This window comes from Cupressus sempervirens, chromosome 10 (genome assembly GCF_028749045.1).
Source record: "Cupressus sempervirens isolate cs-2001-9-10 chromosome 10, ASM2874904v1, whole genome shotgun sequence".
NCBI classification, from domain to species: domain Eukaryota; kingdom Viridiplantae; phylum Streptophyta; class Pinopsida; order Cupressales; family Cupressaceae; genus Cupressus; species Cupressus sempervirens.
This window is the reverse complement of record NC_143127.1, coordinates 145864890-145879534: the sequence shown is the minus strand read 5'-3', so window position 1 is coordinate 145879534 and position 14645 is coordinate 145864890. Positions and strand designations below refer to the sequence as shown.

Here is a 14645-nt window from a genome sequence, read left to right as displayed (position 1 = left end):
AATCATAAATCATCATAAAAATAATTAACGTTCCACATTGCATCAAAATCTAATAGTATCAGGTCATAAAACTGTATCCATATGTGTTCAATCATTTCATACAAAATAACAGGTTCTTATGTAACATGACCAGATTAACATTCTAGACAACCTCATAACCTATTCTCTATCATAGTGATAAAATATTAAATTCATGACTATTAAGTTGCAGGGCATGTGAGTTGGGTTTATTTGCATAACTAAATCTATCCTTTGGTGCTAATTTTCATTTGAACATTACAATTTGACATTCAAGTATTTATGTAATTCAGTTTCCATTAAAGCAATTGAAATAGCTTAGAACATGAAATTAAATAATTAAATATAACAATTAGGTTCTAATAAGTGTGAATCATCAAAATGTTGATGACATAACCCTGTAGTCTCAAAACTATATCAAAACATCAAATTGAAAGTACCATGATGCAATTATGTCATCTATAAAATGGTGGATTGGGTGAGGCCTCACACCTTGGCTCTTTTTATATGAGTAGTTCTAATCTTCCTTGACTCGATGAACTCTATCGTCCTTCTGCAATGGATAGCGACGTTGGAGGCACTTCTTCCTATGCATGTAAGTGGTGGGGACCTTGTCATGAAAACAAGGAAGTTCGCTCCATTTTATAGATTGGTGATAATCATCAACATAAAAATGAGGGAAATGATAGGTGATAATGTGTAGATAGGTTCATTGAAGAGTCATGCTGCATATTTGTAAGATTAAACTTATTTATAGTTCATCGTCTTATGGAAACACTTCTTATTTTAGCTATATTTCTTTGGTTCATCTCTTTATATCACGCATTTAAAGTGAGAGAACACATAGAGAATCACACATCCCGAGTATCCTTTCGCAGCTACCTTGATTAAATAAAGTTGTTGCTAGTCTTATTATTAGTTTTCTGAATCAGTTTACTATAATATCATTGTTGTATAATCTGACGTTTCCTTATAATCCGAATCACTTTAGAGGTCTGCAGCATAGAGTCATCGATTATTTATATTATGTTTCCTCATTTATCACTGATAAGAAGTATACAATCATATTTCTTTATTCCAAGACCTTTCTGTTATCTGTACCAATCTATATCAGAATATCTTCTCTCTATCCTTCAAATGTTTTTGATCCTCTATGCGAAAGGCAAGTGACTTGGACTGATTGTATTTGTATTTTCTTGTCTTGTCCGCCGACTGTAGTAATAGACGACTGATGATTAAAGATGATCTGTAGCCTTCAAACACCCAATCTAAAATAAGGGCATTCTTTATCTTCTTTATCTCAACATTGACTATCTGTCATCTTTCTAAATTGGCTTTACCAGTATAATTCAGTATTCTACAGCTAAGTCACAAGGTTCGAATTCGAATTCGAGTTCGGGAACTATAAAATTCGAATGAAGTTCGGGAAAGAGTAAAAATTCGGGGAAAAATTCGAATTAAATTCGCCTTATACAATTTTAATTATTTTCTAGATGTATGTAATATAGCTTATCAATTATTAAAATAGTAAAAATTGCTAAATAGATCTCACAACTTCATAAGCTTGATGAGACATTAAGTACAAAACATAAGAAACATGTGAAATCACAATAGCAAAGATATTATTTTGTTGCGAAGGTACAATCAAAATTCAAGACTTCATAGCTTCAAGAAAGCTCGAAGTCATCAAGAGCACTTGGCTCAGATGGTGTAGCATTATCATCAGTATCACTACCCAATTCTTCCTCAAAAAAGTCAGGCTCATCTGCGCCTAGTACTGCTCTGTCTTCTAAAGTTTGTTGTTGTGAAGATGATTCATTTGTTGATTTGTTCATAAGCAATTTTAAATTGCTGCGAACATAGACAAGATCTCCCAACTTTCCAGACAACAACTTGTTCCTCTTTTTGGAATGGATGTGGTCAAAGCAACTCCAATTTCTCTCACAAGCTGATGAACTTGCTCCTTGACCCAAAATTTGAATGGCAAATTGCTGAAGTTCAGGAGTTTCTGCCCCATAGCTCATCCACCATCTATAACCAGGTACCTCATCTCGTGTCATATCATATTTGGCTGCTCCTATTCCAAACATCCCTTCCGCTTTTCTGTATTTCCAACATTGTTCTCTAATTAGAGATGCAATTGCTGGATCTGGTTCAAATCTACTAATGGCTTCATAAAACCCTGCCATAATTTCAGCATCACCTTGTCTATCAATGTGAAACAGTTTAGGCTCCAAATAGCAAGCTGTTGCATGTAAAGGAGTGTGCATCATTTTCCATCTTGAATCAATAGTCTCCCATATCTCTATGTACTCTGCTTCCACATTATTTAGTGCTCTCTGAATTGCTTCCTTGCAACGGTCCATGCTTTCATAAAGCATTCCAAGGCAAGGAGTGTCACCATCAACCATGCGGAGCACGTCGACAATTGGACCGCATATATTTAAAACCTTTGCCCCACTTTCCCAAAAGCTACTATTTAAAACAATTTGCTCTATGATCTTCCCTTTACCACTTTTTGAGAGAGTTGAATTTTCCCACTCATTGGAACAAATTACAGATCTTAAAGCTACTTTCTCTTCAACCACTCTTTTCAAAGTGATATAAAATGAAGCAAATCTTGTATCGCAAGGCCTCAACAACTCTCTAGATGCGTGTTGCCTGTAAAGGCTCAATGTGAGACGATGATTTCGTATGAAATTCGCAACTTCTCTTCCTCTATGAATTACTTCATGTATCCAAGGGAATTTTGCCAAATCATGTAGCAACAAATCTAAACAATGAGCTGCACATGGACTCCAATAAATTTTTGGGTACTTCTCTACAATTAGCTTGCCAGCGCCCACACAATTTGCTGCACTATCAGTAACCACTTGAACCACATTTGCAACCCCTACTTCAAGAATTGCTTCCTCTAATATCTGAAATATATATTCAGAAGTTTTTTTATGATTCATAGTGTCAATAACCTTTAAGAATACAACACCTTCAGGACAAGCCACTAAAACATTAATCAATGGTCTTTGACAGATATCTGACCATCCATCACTTAATATAGTGCACCCTGTTACCTTCCAAGAGGCTTTGACCACAGCTAATTTATCAGTCACTCTATCTTTTGACCTCTCTAAGAGAGTTGTTCTCAAAGCCTCAGAAGAAGGAGGTATGTACCCTTTGCCAAACTCTCCAGCTTTTTGAAATACAACACGATAAAGTGGATTTCTAGCTACATTGAATGGAATTGCACTAGTATAGAATAAATCAGCTAGCAAATCATCAAGTACTTGTTTCTCACATGGTTACCAAAAGCTATTCAGAGTTCCGCTCTCTTTTGTTGGCTTTACAACCTGAGGTAGACATGAAGATGAAGGTATAGTGGATGTGAATCTAGGAACATCTTCAATTCTTTGTTTCTTTTGTGCATTCTTCATCTTTTGAGCAATAGAAGATGAATGCTCTTTCTCTAAAATCGCTCTAAGCTCTTGGGTCACACCTGGACATGCAGTAACACCTCCACCTTTACCTGCCATAATACCAAGCAAGTGATCCATGACCCTTGTTAAACTTCCAGTAATAACTTTTGGACACAAGTTACACTGAGCTTTATTAGGACCAATTTTAGTCACATGTTTCCACGCCTCCGAAGTTGATTTGTTGGGAGCCATATTACAATCTGTAGAATTAAAAACAAAATAATATATTATTATTTCATACTTTAAAATAAAATAATTCAATAAATAATTTTAAAATTTTATTTAAAATTAAACATGTTAAAGGTCAACTTTTTACACTAATAATTCTATTATTTAAAAATTGAAATATAAATTTATAATTTATTAAACATTATATAATATATCTATTTATTTATTAAATTATAATAAAAATTATAAACTTAAAAAGCAAAATAAAGTAAACATATTAATATATATCTAATGGACTCTAATATTTTAAAAAAATTCCGAACTATGTTAATTAAAAATTAATATATCACTATTTTAAATCAATTTTAAAAAATAAATCTAATATTTAATTAACTATTACAGAATAGATTACAAAGAATTATTAAAAAATTAAATTTATTACAAAAACTATATAAATTGAAATAAAATTTTTACACAAATTATATCATGTAAAAGCCTATATACAAATTATATTTAAAAAACTATATACAAATTATATTTAAAAACTATATAAAAAAACAAAACTAAATATAAAATTAATACATATTGAAAAGTTAAAATTATAAATTAATATATCACTATTTTAAATCAATTTAAAAAAATAAATCTAATATTTAATTAACTATTACAAAATAGATTACAAATAATTATTAAAAAATTAAATTGATTACAAAAATTATATAAATTGAAATAAATTTTTTACACAAATTATATCATGTAAAAGCCTGTATACAAATTATATTTAAAAAACTATATACAAATTATATTTAAAAACTATATTAAAAAACAAAACTAAATATATAATTAATACATATTGGAATATGAAATATTAAAAATTAAAATTATAAAATACAAACTTAGGTAATATGTAATACAAAGTCAAACTATAGAAAAGTTTTTTAAATATTACAATAAACCTGAATCGCGTCAAATGCCCGTTATAAAATGAATAGCAATAAACTTTATAATATGTAATATAAAAGTGGAGTTTTAAACTATACGCATACAGAATACGAATGTAAAAAAAATTGCTGCAGCGTTGCGATTGTCGAAGACGACCAAGGGCACAATCGTTGCCGACTGCTGAGCACGACAAAATGAAAGAACGCGTTGCGTACGACAAAGGGCCGAGAGAGAGTGCTCAAGAAAATTTATTCGCCGCTCAGGAAAATTCATTCGCGAGTGTTTTGTTTAAGGGTTTGAACCACTTTTTATAGTTTCTTCTGCACGCCAAAACCCTACAAACTCTACAAACGAAAATTTCTAAATGCATTTGACTCTGATTAGAAAGTCCGTTTGTAGCAGCCGAATCAACAGCAGATTTTAACAATTTTTTTGGGCAACTTTCACATTCGGCAATATCCGAATATCAAGCTTGATATTCGCCGAACCTTGTGACATAGTTCTGCAGTAAGAATGCACATTCCTTGTCTTTACATTACCCTCCCTGTTGATATAATTTGTTAGTTGTATTTAGCCTTTATTCATTCTGTATAAGTTCTCTTCATTTAGCATTCTTCAATCCTACACTTTGATTTGAAGTCCCCTTAATATTATCAATATTCAACTATTTATTTAGAGATTTGTAACCTGCTCTGATACCATGTTGAATAACTTGGATCTTCTCTACACATGTACTAACATGGCCAATGTGATTGATGTCTTCCAAATGCAGATTTGAAGACTCCTAAATATGAGAGGAGGAGACATGTCTGTATAGTTAATCATCATTAGTTAATAAATAACTATATGTATAACTCATCTTTAAACATATATGTAATATTAATATATTAACCATATATGTAATATATTACTATATAATTATATAATAATATATAATGTATAATATATATAATATATTATATTACATATATAATATATATTATATATATAAGATATTTATCTTAAAGATGATTTACCATCAACAAGGTATCTCATGATAAAATCAATCCAATAGAAGCTACAACCTTAACAGGAGCAACATGGATGTTCCTCACCATTTCCAATTTTGGTATGTGAGTCAATAGTAGGATGTCTTTTCATCTTAAAAATATGTTGAAGTCATTTCTACATGCTTTTGTCACAATAAGGCTATGGTATCTGCTTGGTCAATGCCAGTCAAAGGTCAAACTTTCTTCAAATTTGGTCGAGTACCGCAATTTGATGTCTTGGTATGTCATTGTGACCCTTTGGTCATGTTTGTTTGGGTCCGAATTGGATTAGATTGTAAAATGCATAAAAGTTGCAAAAATGTGAAATTGCATAGTTGTAACTTTTGCAATTTCTTGTCTTCATGTGAAGGTGAACATTCACCTTTTGTTTTGCTCATGGAGATGCCTTCTTGGAAGGTCAAGGGCCATCTGCCATGCTTGATTATGGATTATGGAAGACAATTTGACAATGCAATGAAGTTGTGGATTGTGGTTTTGGTGGATTCCATACTGTTTCAAACTTGTAAGTTGTTGCTTTGTTTTGCATAGTATTCAGTTAGTTTGATTGTTGTTGGAAAGTGTCTTAGGATGTTTTGCATTGCATTTGGAGTAGACTGATAACACATTGCTTGAGCTTTGGTAGACTCTTTATTCGCTGTTCTATTTTGATATAGACTGTGATAGTAGGATTGGTAAGAAGGGTTTAGATTTCATGAGCTATCTCTCATTTTGAATCTGTTGCAACCATGGGATCTCACACAGGAAAAGGAGGTGGTCTTATGTATGATAAGTGTTTGCATTTAAAACTTGTTCTTTCCACTAAAATCATACCGAGTTTCGTCTGTTGGGCTAGGCATTCATACATATGACTAGCTAGGGTTTGTTGCCAAGCGCAGCAGGAGATTGGGAATGATGCAAGTTTGCTAGGATACTTCTTTGGAACATACTGGAAGTGTTCATAACAAAAACTTGAAGATTCAACATGTGGGTATTGCCCAAAGGTCCTTGAAATAGCTTAAGGCCTGATTTTTAGGCCTAAAACCCTCAAAACTAGGGCTTTATGGTTTAGCGACTTAGAAGTGAGTCGAAGATCACAAACTTTGGAATCTAACAGTACTCTGAAATGGGTGCCTGGAAGTCCATTTTATCTTGGAGGTGTTTTGAAAGAATTTTGAATTGTTGCTCAAAAACTCGATTAGGAGGCCTTATTGTTTTAGGTTTGTTTTAGTCCTGTCTTGCAATTTTTCTTTGTGGGTATTGGTAATGAAGCTTGTAATCTCAAAGATGGTTATTTCTAAGTTGATCGAGTTGCCTAAAGCCTTTGACACGCTTATGGGATGTCCATGTGAATTTGGAGTTGAAAGATCCTAGGGAGTGCTGGTGAGAATTGCTTTGGGAGGTAAAGGATTAGCTAGGAGATTAGTGAAGTCTTGAGTGGGGTCGTAGAAATAGGTGAGTTTGTGGTGATAGGTGAATTTGGGAGCATCTATACTCATACTACTTGATTACCTCAACCTTACGGGCATTCAAGATCTTACTCTTGTCTTAGAGCTTACCTTTGCTAATAGTGATCTTACCTTGTCAATGTCTTATTCTTCTTCCATCAGTGTGACAAGTGGGTCTAATTGCTTGTCGAAGTCTATTGCTGGTTTAGGGTCCTTCGGTTGAGGTCATGGTTGGTCCGCTGAGACTTTGCCTCTCCTTGGGTCTATTAGAATTGAGATGGATCGTCTCCCACCTTTTCAGCAGTCTTTTGATGCGCTCCCTCATCTTCTTCCTTCTAGATAGGAGTTGAAGAGGTGTGCTAGAGATGATATTGATAGGCAGTTTATCCCCACCATGTGGGTTAACCCCCATAGGGGCCTTCAACCTAAGATGGCTTTCTATTCGAAGTGCTTTATGGATTTGAAGGACAATACTTCCTTGGTACTTGTCTCGCCCTTGGTCCCATCCCTCTTGGCCCCCCTTGGCTCTTCAGAGTTGGTTCTCATTGGCTCAATTCTAAGATAGACCATCAAATGGACAGAGAGAACAAGATTTGTCACCTTTGCAGTATTGGAGGTTGATTCTAAGATGCATTTTATCTATCTTATGCTACCATTTATACTACGAGATTTAATGAAGGTTTTACTAACTCTCTAGGAAGGCATAGTTACTCTCCACCTTCTTCAGGTATGCAGATTAAAGATGCCTTGCACTTCATCTTCAACTTCATTTCCTGTCAAGATAGGCCTCTGATTAACTTATCACCTCCTTCTTCACGTTTGTTTCTCCAGCGCAAGGCACCAAGTGGTCGCTTGACATTCCTACTTTAGAACATACTAGGTATGTGAGACCTCGCAAAGGTTACTCGCAATAGCAACCCTCCACTTCCAACGGCTCCTAGAGATGACCTTAAGCTCCCTTTCTCTCCAGACTGTATCCTTCGGTTTGGACTACTTCTCGACCACAAGGAATATTTAGTTCACTAATTGCTTCTGCTTCCTATCTTTTGTTAGTTTCTCGGTTTGTTCTTGCTTTGTTCGGTCTTTCTGTGGGCACCATTTGGTGATCCTGTTGTTGGCTGCCCCTTTGTTGTATGATATCAGTCCCTTAGACTCTCTTTGTGGTCTCTTGTTGGACATTAATAAATTTATCTTATCTTATATTATTAACATCGACATCTTGTAACACCTCAGTCTTGTTTGCTCATCAACTCCTTCACTCGGCCTCACTCGGTGCGTGGTTGCTTACTCCCTCCCCTCGGCCTAGGTCTGTGATGCCTAGGATAGGTTCATACCAGCAATAGTAATTATCTTCCAAGACTACTTAGAGGTGGCTCAAAGCTTTGTCTAGCCTTGTGGTGTATCCTTTAGTGTTGAAGCTCTTGTCACTTGTTCAGAATTCTTAGTGGGATTTTAGGGGCTCCCCCTTCCCGACTCTCTTGTTTTGATTCATTCTTGTTTTGTTTCTTTACGCAGGTACTGTTTGGTAGCCTCGCTAGGGGTTGGCCTCCTTTGTTTCTCTTGATAGTCCCTTTGACTCTTTGTGGTCATTCATTGGAAAAGATTCAACTATGTAGTTTTTGAATCAAACTCATTGACCCATGTTTCATGAGTAGTGGCTCACAAGATCCCGTCTCTCATGGGAATGAATGGAAAACATAGAATTCATCGCATATAGGTGATGCTCACAGAGGTAAAGCACCGACACTTCCAAGGAGGTCACCCATCCCAGTTTTAATCCAGCTCAGTTGTGCTTAACTACAAAGTCTCTTGCATGGTTAAGCCCACTTTGCTTGCAACCCTATTTGCAAAACTTTCAACAAGTGTTGTGCCTTATAAAGCATTCATTAGAAGGCCCTTTAAGCTCATCAATTGATAAGTAGGAGATATTTTCTGCAGCAAGCCAAGTTGTGATATTGCTATCATGATTCAACTTGTAGTTTTTGAGTCAAATTCATTGACCCATGTTTCATGAGTAGTGGTTGACAAGAACCCTTCTCCCATAAAAATGAATGGAACACAGAGCACTTGTTGCATCTAGGTGATGCTCACAAAGGTATGAATCTTCCTAAGAGGTTGCCCATCGTAGTACTACTCTAGCTCAAGTGCACTTTAACTACAAACTTTCCTCCAAGGCTAAGCCCACTTTGCTTGCAACCCCATTTCAAAACCTTCAACAAGTGTTATGCCTTATGAAGCGTTCATTAGAAAGTCCCTTAAGCTCATCAATTGATAAGTAGGAGACATTTTCCATAGAAAGTCCAATTGTTTGCTATCAGGATTCAATTGTGTAGTTTTCGAGTCAATTGTGTTCCATTCAACTTTTTGAGAATGAATGGAACACAATTGAATCCTTATAGCAATGTCACAATTATATAGTTATGTCAAAGTTGGGAGTTAAGTTTTTCATAAGTAAATCCAATTTGTTGAAGAAGTATTTATCACTAAAGCTAATGCCTCGGAAAATAGCTCTTACGAGAAGTTTTGCATAAGGGGGACTTAATTGTATTATGCAGAATAAGCTTTGGAGTTTTAAAAGTGAGCTCTTCTTGACTAATTGGGAAAAGGGATATAAGGATAAAAAATAAAATCTAAACCAAAAAAGGCAATATGCCAATCCTTAGATAAAATTGTTCACCACATAGCATAATACAATTATAGTTAAAAACTAATTTGTAGGAATTCGAAAGAGTTCCAAACGTGACACAATCCTGCAAATATAATATCTCTGAAATTGTAGAAGCATAAAACCTATCAATCAATCACTAGCTTGCAACTCCAAAATAAGCAAAAAAATTCAATTCAATAGATGTGACAGAAACGACATGCCATAAAGGCTAGACTTGCACAGTCTAATGTACTCTTCTATTATATTAAGAAACATAACATGGTAAGGCTGAGAAACTGTTATAGTAGTGGAAAGATAATGAAATACTTTCCAAGTGCTTTGTTTAGATTGATGGTGATGAACCCCTAAGACAGAGCAGAACTTTGCTTTTATACAAGTTTGAAGAGGAAGGCCACCAACCATAAATATTTCTGCATGCTGACCCCTTGTTATGGCTGCTGTTGTAATTGAAAGACTGGGCAATCATCATTAGTTACTTGCCGTGTGTTGGTGTTGCCACTTGTTTCGCTCCACTCTTATTGTTGACCTTGTCTTGTGAATCAACTGGAAATCGTGGCCTTCAAAAGCCCATGAGATGTTGACATGTTACACTGCTACACTTAGTTTGCTACCTCCCCCTTTGAAAATGAGCCAATAGTGCACTTTTATAAAGCTTTTGGACTTTAGAGAATTCTCCAGTTGTACTTTGCTGATACATGGTACGCTCTGCTGTTGTGAGCATTTAATGGAATAACCCTGTTCTGCCTTGATTTACTGTATCAGGGTTGGGCCATGTGGCATGCTGGTGCACTGCTTTCAAATTTTTGCTCCTTAGTGTTCCATGAAACTGCAGTAGGCTGACATGTGGTGAATATAGAGACATGCCTGAATTGAAGGAATTGACATGGGAGCTTGCCAAATGGCACACTCACAATACAGAAGAAGAGAAAGACCTTGGCTTTAGAGAACTTCCATCATTTCGCAATGTGGTGCATTCTGTAGCTTTGCTTTGTACTTAAAGAATGAATAAACCTGTGGTAATAAAGAATGAAAGCCTCAAATAGAGATTGAATCCACAAGCCTGAAGAATTAAGGCTAGACCTGTCCAAAATGTTAACTCAGGCTCTTAGCCAAAAGCTGTGGTAGATCATATCTACGAGAACCACGGGACGAGAAGGCTCCTTGGAAGATTTCTTTTCTTGCTCTAAAATGAGGATAACTGTATAATCATTATGTAGCCTTTTTATATCACCAGTCTTGATCATACCTATCCATGTAATGATTTTTGCATTTGCATCTTTGAAGTTATAGGTCCTAGGAGGTTCCCAATAAATCAACACATTAAGTTTGAGAGTGAAACTGATTTTTTGAGGATCTTCCATTTTTGAGTTACAAGTGTTCTCCTGTACTGGTAATTTGGCTTGCTTATGGTCCTTTTTGTATTGTATTGCTTGAATCCTCTATGTTTGTTGTTGAGTTTCAGTTCATTTGGGCTGTTGCATTATTGAAGGTTTGATGGCATTAGAGGGGTGGTCTACATGGGTGGCTATGGCCCTTTTCAGGAAAAAGGTTAGACTTCAGCTTATCAAAAAACTAAGAGTACTTGAGATTTTAGGTTTAAGTTGCTGAGGTGGTGGAGTAGTTGGCTCCGGACTAGCTTAGGGAAGGAGTTTCATGAAGCATGTTGTAGAAACCCTGGATTTAACATGACCGGAACCTTAAATTCCTTTAACACTAGTATTGAGTTATCTAGAAAATAAATCATGTGAAAGACACTTATATTCTTTCATTCATATAGATCTGCAACAATTACATGGTTTCTTTCATTATTTTCACCATTAACATGGTTTGACTATGGAGTTGACTCTCTAGGTTTGAGGAGGCTGAATATGATTGTAATGAAGCCATAAATTTGGATGATCGGTACGTAAAAGCGTATTCTCGGCGTGGTACAGCTAGAAGGGAACTTGGAAATCTTCTAGGTGCTATGGAAGGTAACTTAAGATGCCCTGGAAACTAAGAAGTGAATTTCCAGAGCAAGTTTTCATATTTATATTGCTATGGCCAGAGAATTCTAAATTTTTCTGATTCAAGTATAAATCTTTAACTACAGACTTTGAGTTTGCACTAAGGTTAGAACCAGAAAACAAGGAGCTCAATAAACAATTCCTAGAAGTGAGGGTATTGTATGAGAAGGTAAATTGTAATCTTACAACCATTCAATATATTGTCTTTAATTTACTTGTATATTTAATGTTTCTTTCAACTTTCTATTATTAATCATTTTTGTTTTCTATTTGTGTGTCCACCATCTTTAATTATACAGAATTGCAGTCTTGTGAATGTTACCTTATATCAATTTGAAAGATCAGAGAATGTCTTTAATTCTTTTTTGTTGTATCTATTAAGCCTTATTCCATTTCACGAACTGTCAAAAAAAAGATGGTGATATATAATGATCTATGACGAGCTGTATTTTTTGGATAACCAACAGGTTGACCAGCTGGCACTTTGGGTGTGGATTTCATACGTTGCATGGAGAATCACAATTTTAGATGCTTGCTAATAATTTGACTCAAAAATTAACCATAAGTCTGAATTCCTGTTAGGCATGATGCATTGATCTTTATCTAGCCAATCAAGTGAACAGGGATTTGGGTCTAGATTGTATACTTTGGAATATTTTTATGCTGGACCCAAGGCTCTGAATCCTAAAAGTGAGTGTTTGAAATATATTTTCTGGATATTTGTCCAATGTTGCATATGATATTGAAAATTGCACTGGAGTAATCCAGAGAAATCATTAGAAATGCTATGAGTGTGAACAGAGGCTGTGATATGTCAGTTACATTTCAGATGCAACATAGTGACTCTACGCGTAGAGATACTGTAATGATTCCTTATGCAATTTCTTAGGATTAAGGGAGTCTACAATCTATTAACTCATACCCACCTCTTTACTTGTGACAGGTAAATGTATTGAAGGTGATATACAGAAGTGTATAGTAACAGTTTTCTTATTTTGTGTTAATGTTTGTGTTAATGTTTGGTAGATTCTGTGTTAATGTTATATTAATTAGCCGAAGGCTATTTTATATGGGAATGACCTCCTGCCTGAATCCTCATGTCTCACAAAGGCGGCAAAAGACCTTTTCCAACCTGCGAGCTGCCGGAATTCTCATGTCTCACAAAGTCCACAAAAGACCATTTCCAATCTGCGAGCGCTGTCAATGTGTAATTTTTTTATTAATCACTGGTAATAGTTGTTACAAATACTTGAACCCCACCAAAGTTTATGACGCTGCTCCCTCCACTTAACTTCGGCAGCCATTGCATATTATAAATAAGATATATTTTTGGGGACAAACATCTCGGGAATTTTTTTATAATATTCACATTCCAAAAAATCGAAACCATGTTATTAACCCAGCTAAAGTATACTTCTCATTTTGGGGACAAACATCTCAGGAATTTTTTTATAATATTCACATTCCAAAAAATCGAAACCATGTTATTAACCCAGCTAAAGTATACTTCTCATCAACAATAACATGTTTTTTCTATATATTTTATTATAAATAGAAGAAACATGGATTGATTTTAGTTTAGTTTCATTTTCAGAAAGGGTATACGTGTATCTAATATAGGTTTTTTTTTTGGCATGTTATCCTTTTATTGACATAATGTTTTGTCCTTTTAGTCTGTTAATTTGTTATGTGAATATAATAAGATTTTAATGGTGAGTTAGTCTATTTCATTGTTGAGTAGGTGAGTAATTATTAGTTGGATTATCCATGTATTTTAATAGGCAAATCAAATGTGTAGAGGAGTAAAATTAATTTTAATATTAAATAATAATTTATATAATTATTTTTAATTTTAATAAATATTTATATCTTTAAATGTTTAAACAAAATTATATTACACATTTTACAATGGACAAATATTCTTATGTTTTAAACCAAATTTATTTTCTATACACTTTATACATTAATAAAATTATAGGAGTTTAAATTAAATACATGAAATTATTAAACTTATGCTTGATTTTTAGAAAAATTATGGATTGTTTGTTCATAGAGGTACTAATGAAATTAACTTTAGATTTAATACATTCTTTTAAAATTTTATATTAAATATTTTTAGTCATATATTAAAGGAAGGAATTGTATTATCAAACTTTACATTTTATTGTATTCTATATTTTTTCTTTTGACTTGGGATTAATGTGGGTATTATAGTTTCTACTGTATATGAAGTTGTACATTTTATTCATTGAAAAAAAAAATTCTTTGTTCTTAAAATAATTATCAATTAGAAAAGGTAATTTTGCCAAAAATAAATATTTCTTATGTTCAACTTAAGAAGGATAACACCTAGTAAGAGGAGAAAAGCAAGAAGGAGAAGGATGAAAAAAGAGAAGGAGAAAAAATGAACAAAAATGGGGAGTAAGAGAAGAAAGAGGAAAAAAAAGAGAAGAATTAGAAAAAGAATAAGAAGAGAAGGGAGATGAAGGGGACAGGGAAGGAGAAGGAGAATAAGGAGGAGAAGAAAAAAAAGGCGGAAGATAAGAAAGAGATGGAGAATGTGTCGAAGGAGGAGGAGGAGGTGAAAGAGAAGATCAAGATGGAGGACGAGAAAGGGAAGATGAAGTGGAAGGAGGAAGATGATGAGGGAGGAAAATGAGAAGATGAAGAATAAGGTACAACACAAGAAGCCAAACAAGGAGAAGGAAGAGGAGGAAAAGGAAGAGAAGACGAAGAAGAAAGAGAGTAAAGGGAAGAAGGTGGTGAAAAAGGAGAAGAAGGAGGCAAAGGAGAAGACCAAAGAAAACTAAGATATGGAGAAGAAGAAGAAGAAACTATAGGAAAAAAGAAATGAATAGAGAAGCACCATAAAGGAGGAGAATAAGAAGAAGAAAGTG

General features: G+C 34.4%; 1 protein-coding gene across 3 annotated transcripts in view; it reads left to right on the top strand.

The window, feature by feature from the left end:
- TPR5 (Tetratricopeptide repeat (TPR)-like superfamily protein) overlaps window positions 1–14645 on the top strand; it is a 173814-nt gene that overhangs the window by 92576 nt on the left and 66593 nt on the right. For all 3 annotated transcript variants that reach the window (XM_089803107.1, XM_089803108.1, XM_089803109.1), the window contains 2 exons: window positions 11594–11715; window positions 11835–11917. In XM_089803107.1, coding sequence (XP_089659233.1) covers window positions 11594–11715; window positions 11835–11917 — 205 coding nt within the window. The remainder of the gene's footprint in view (window positions 1–11593; window positions 11716–11834; window positions 11918–14645) is intronic.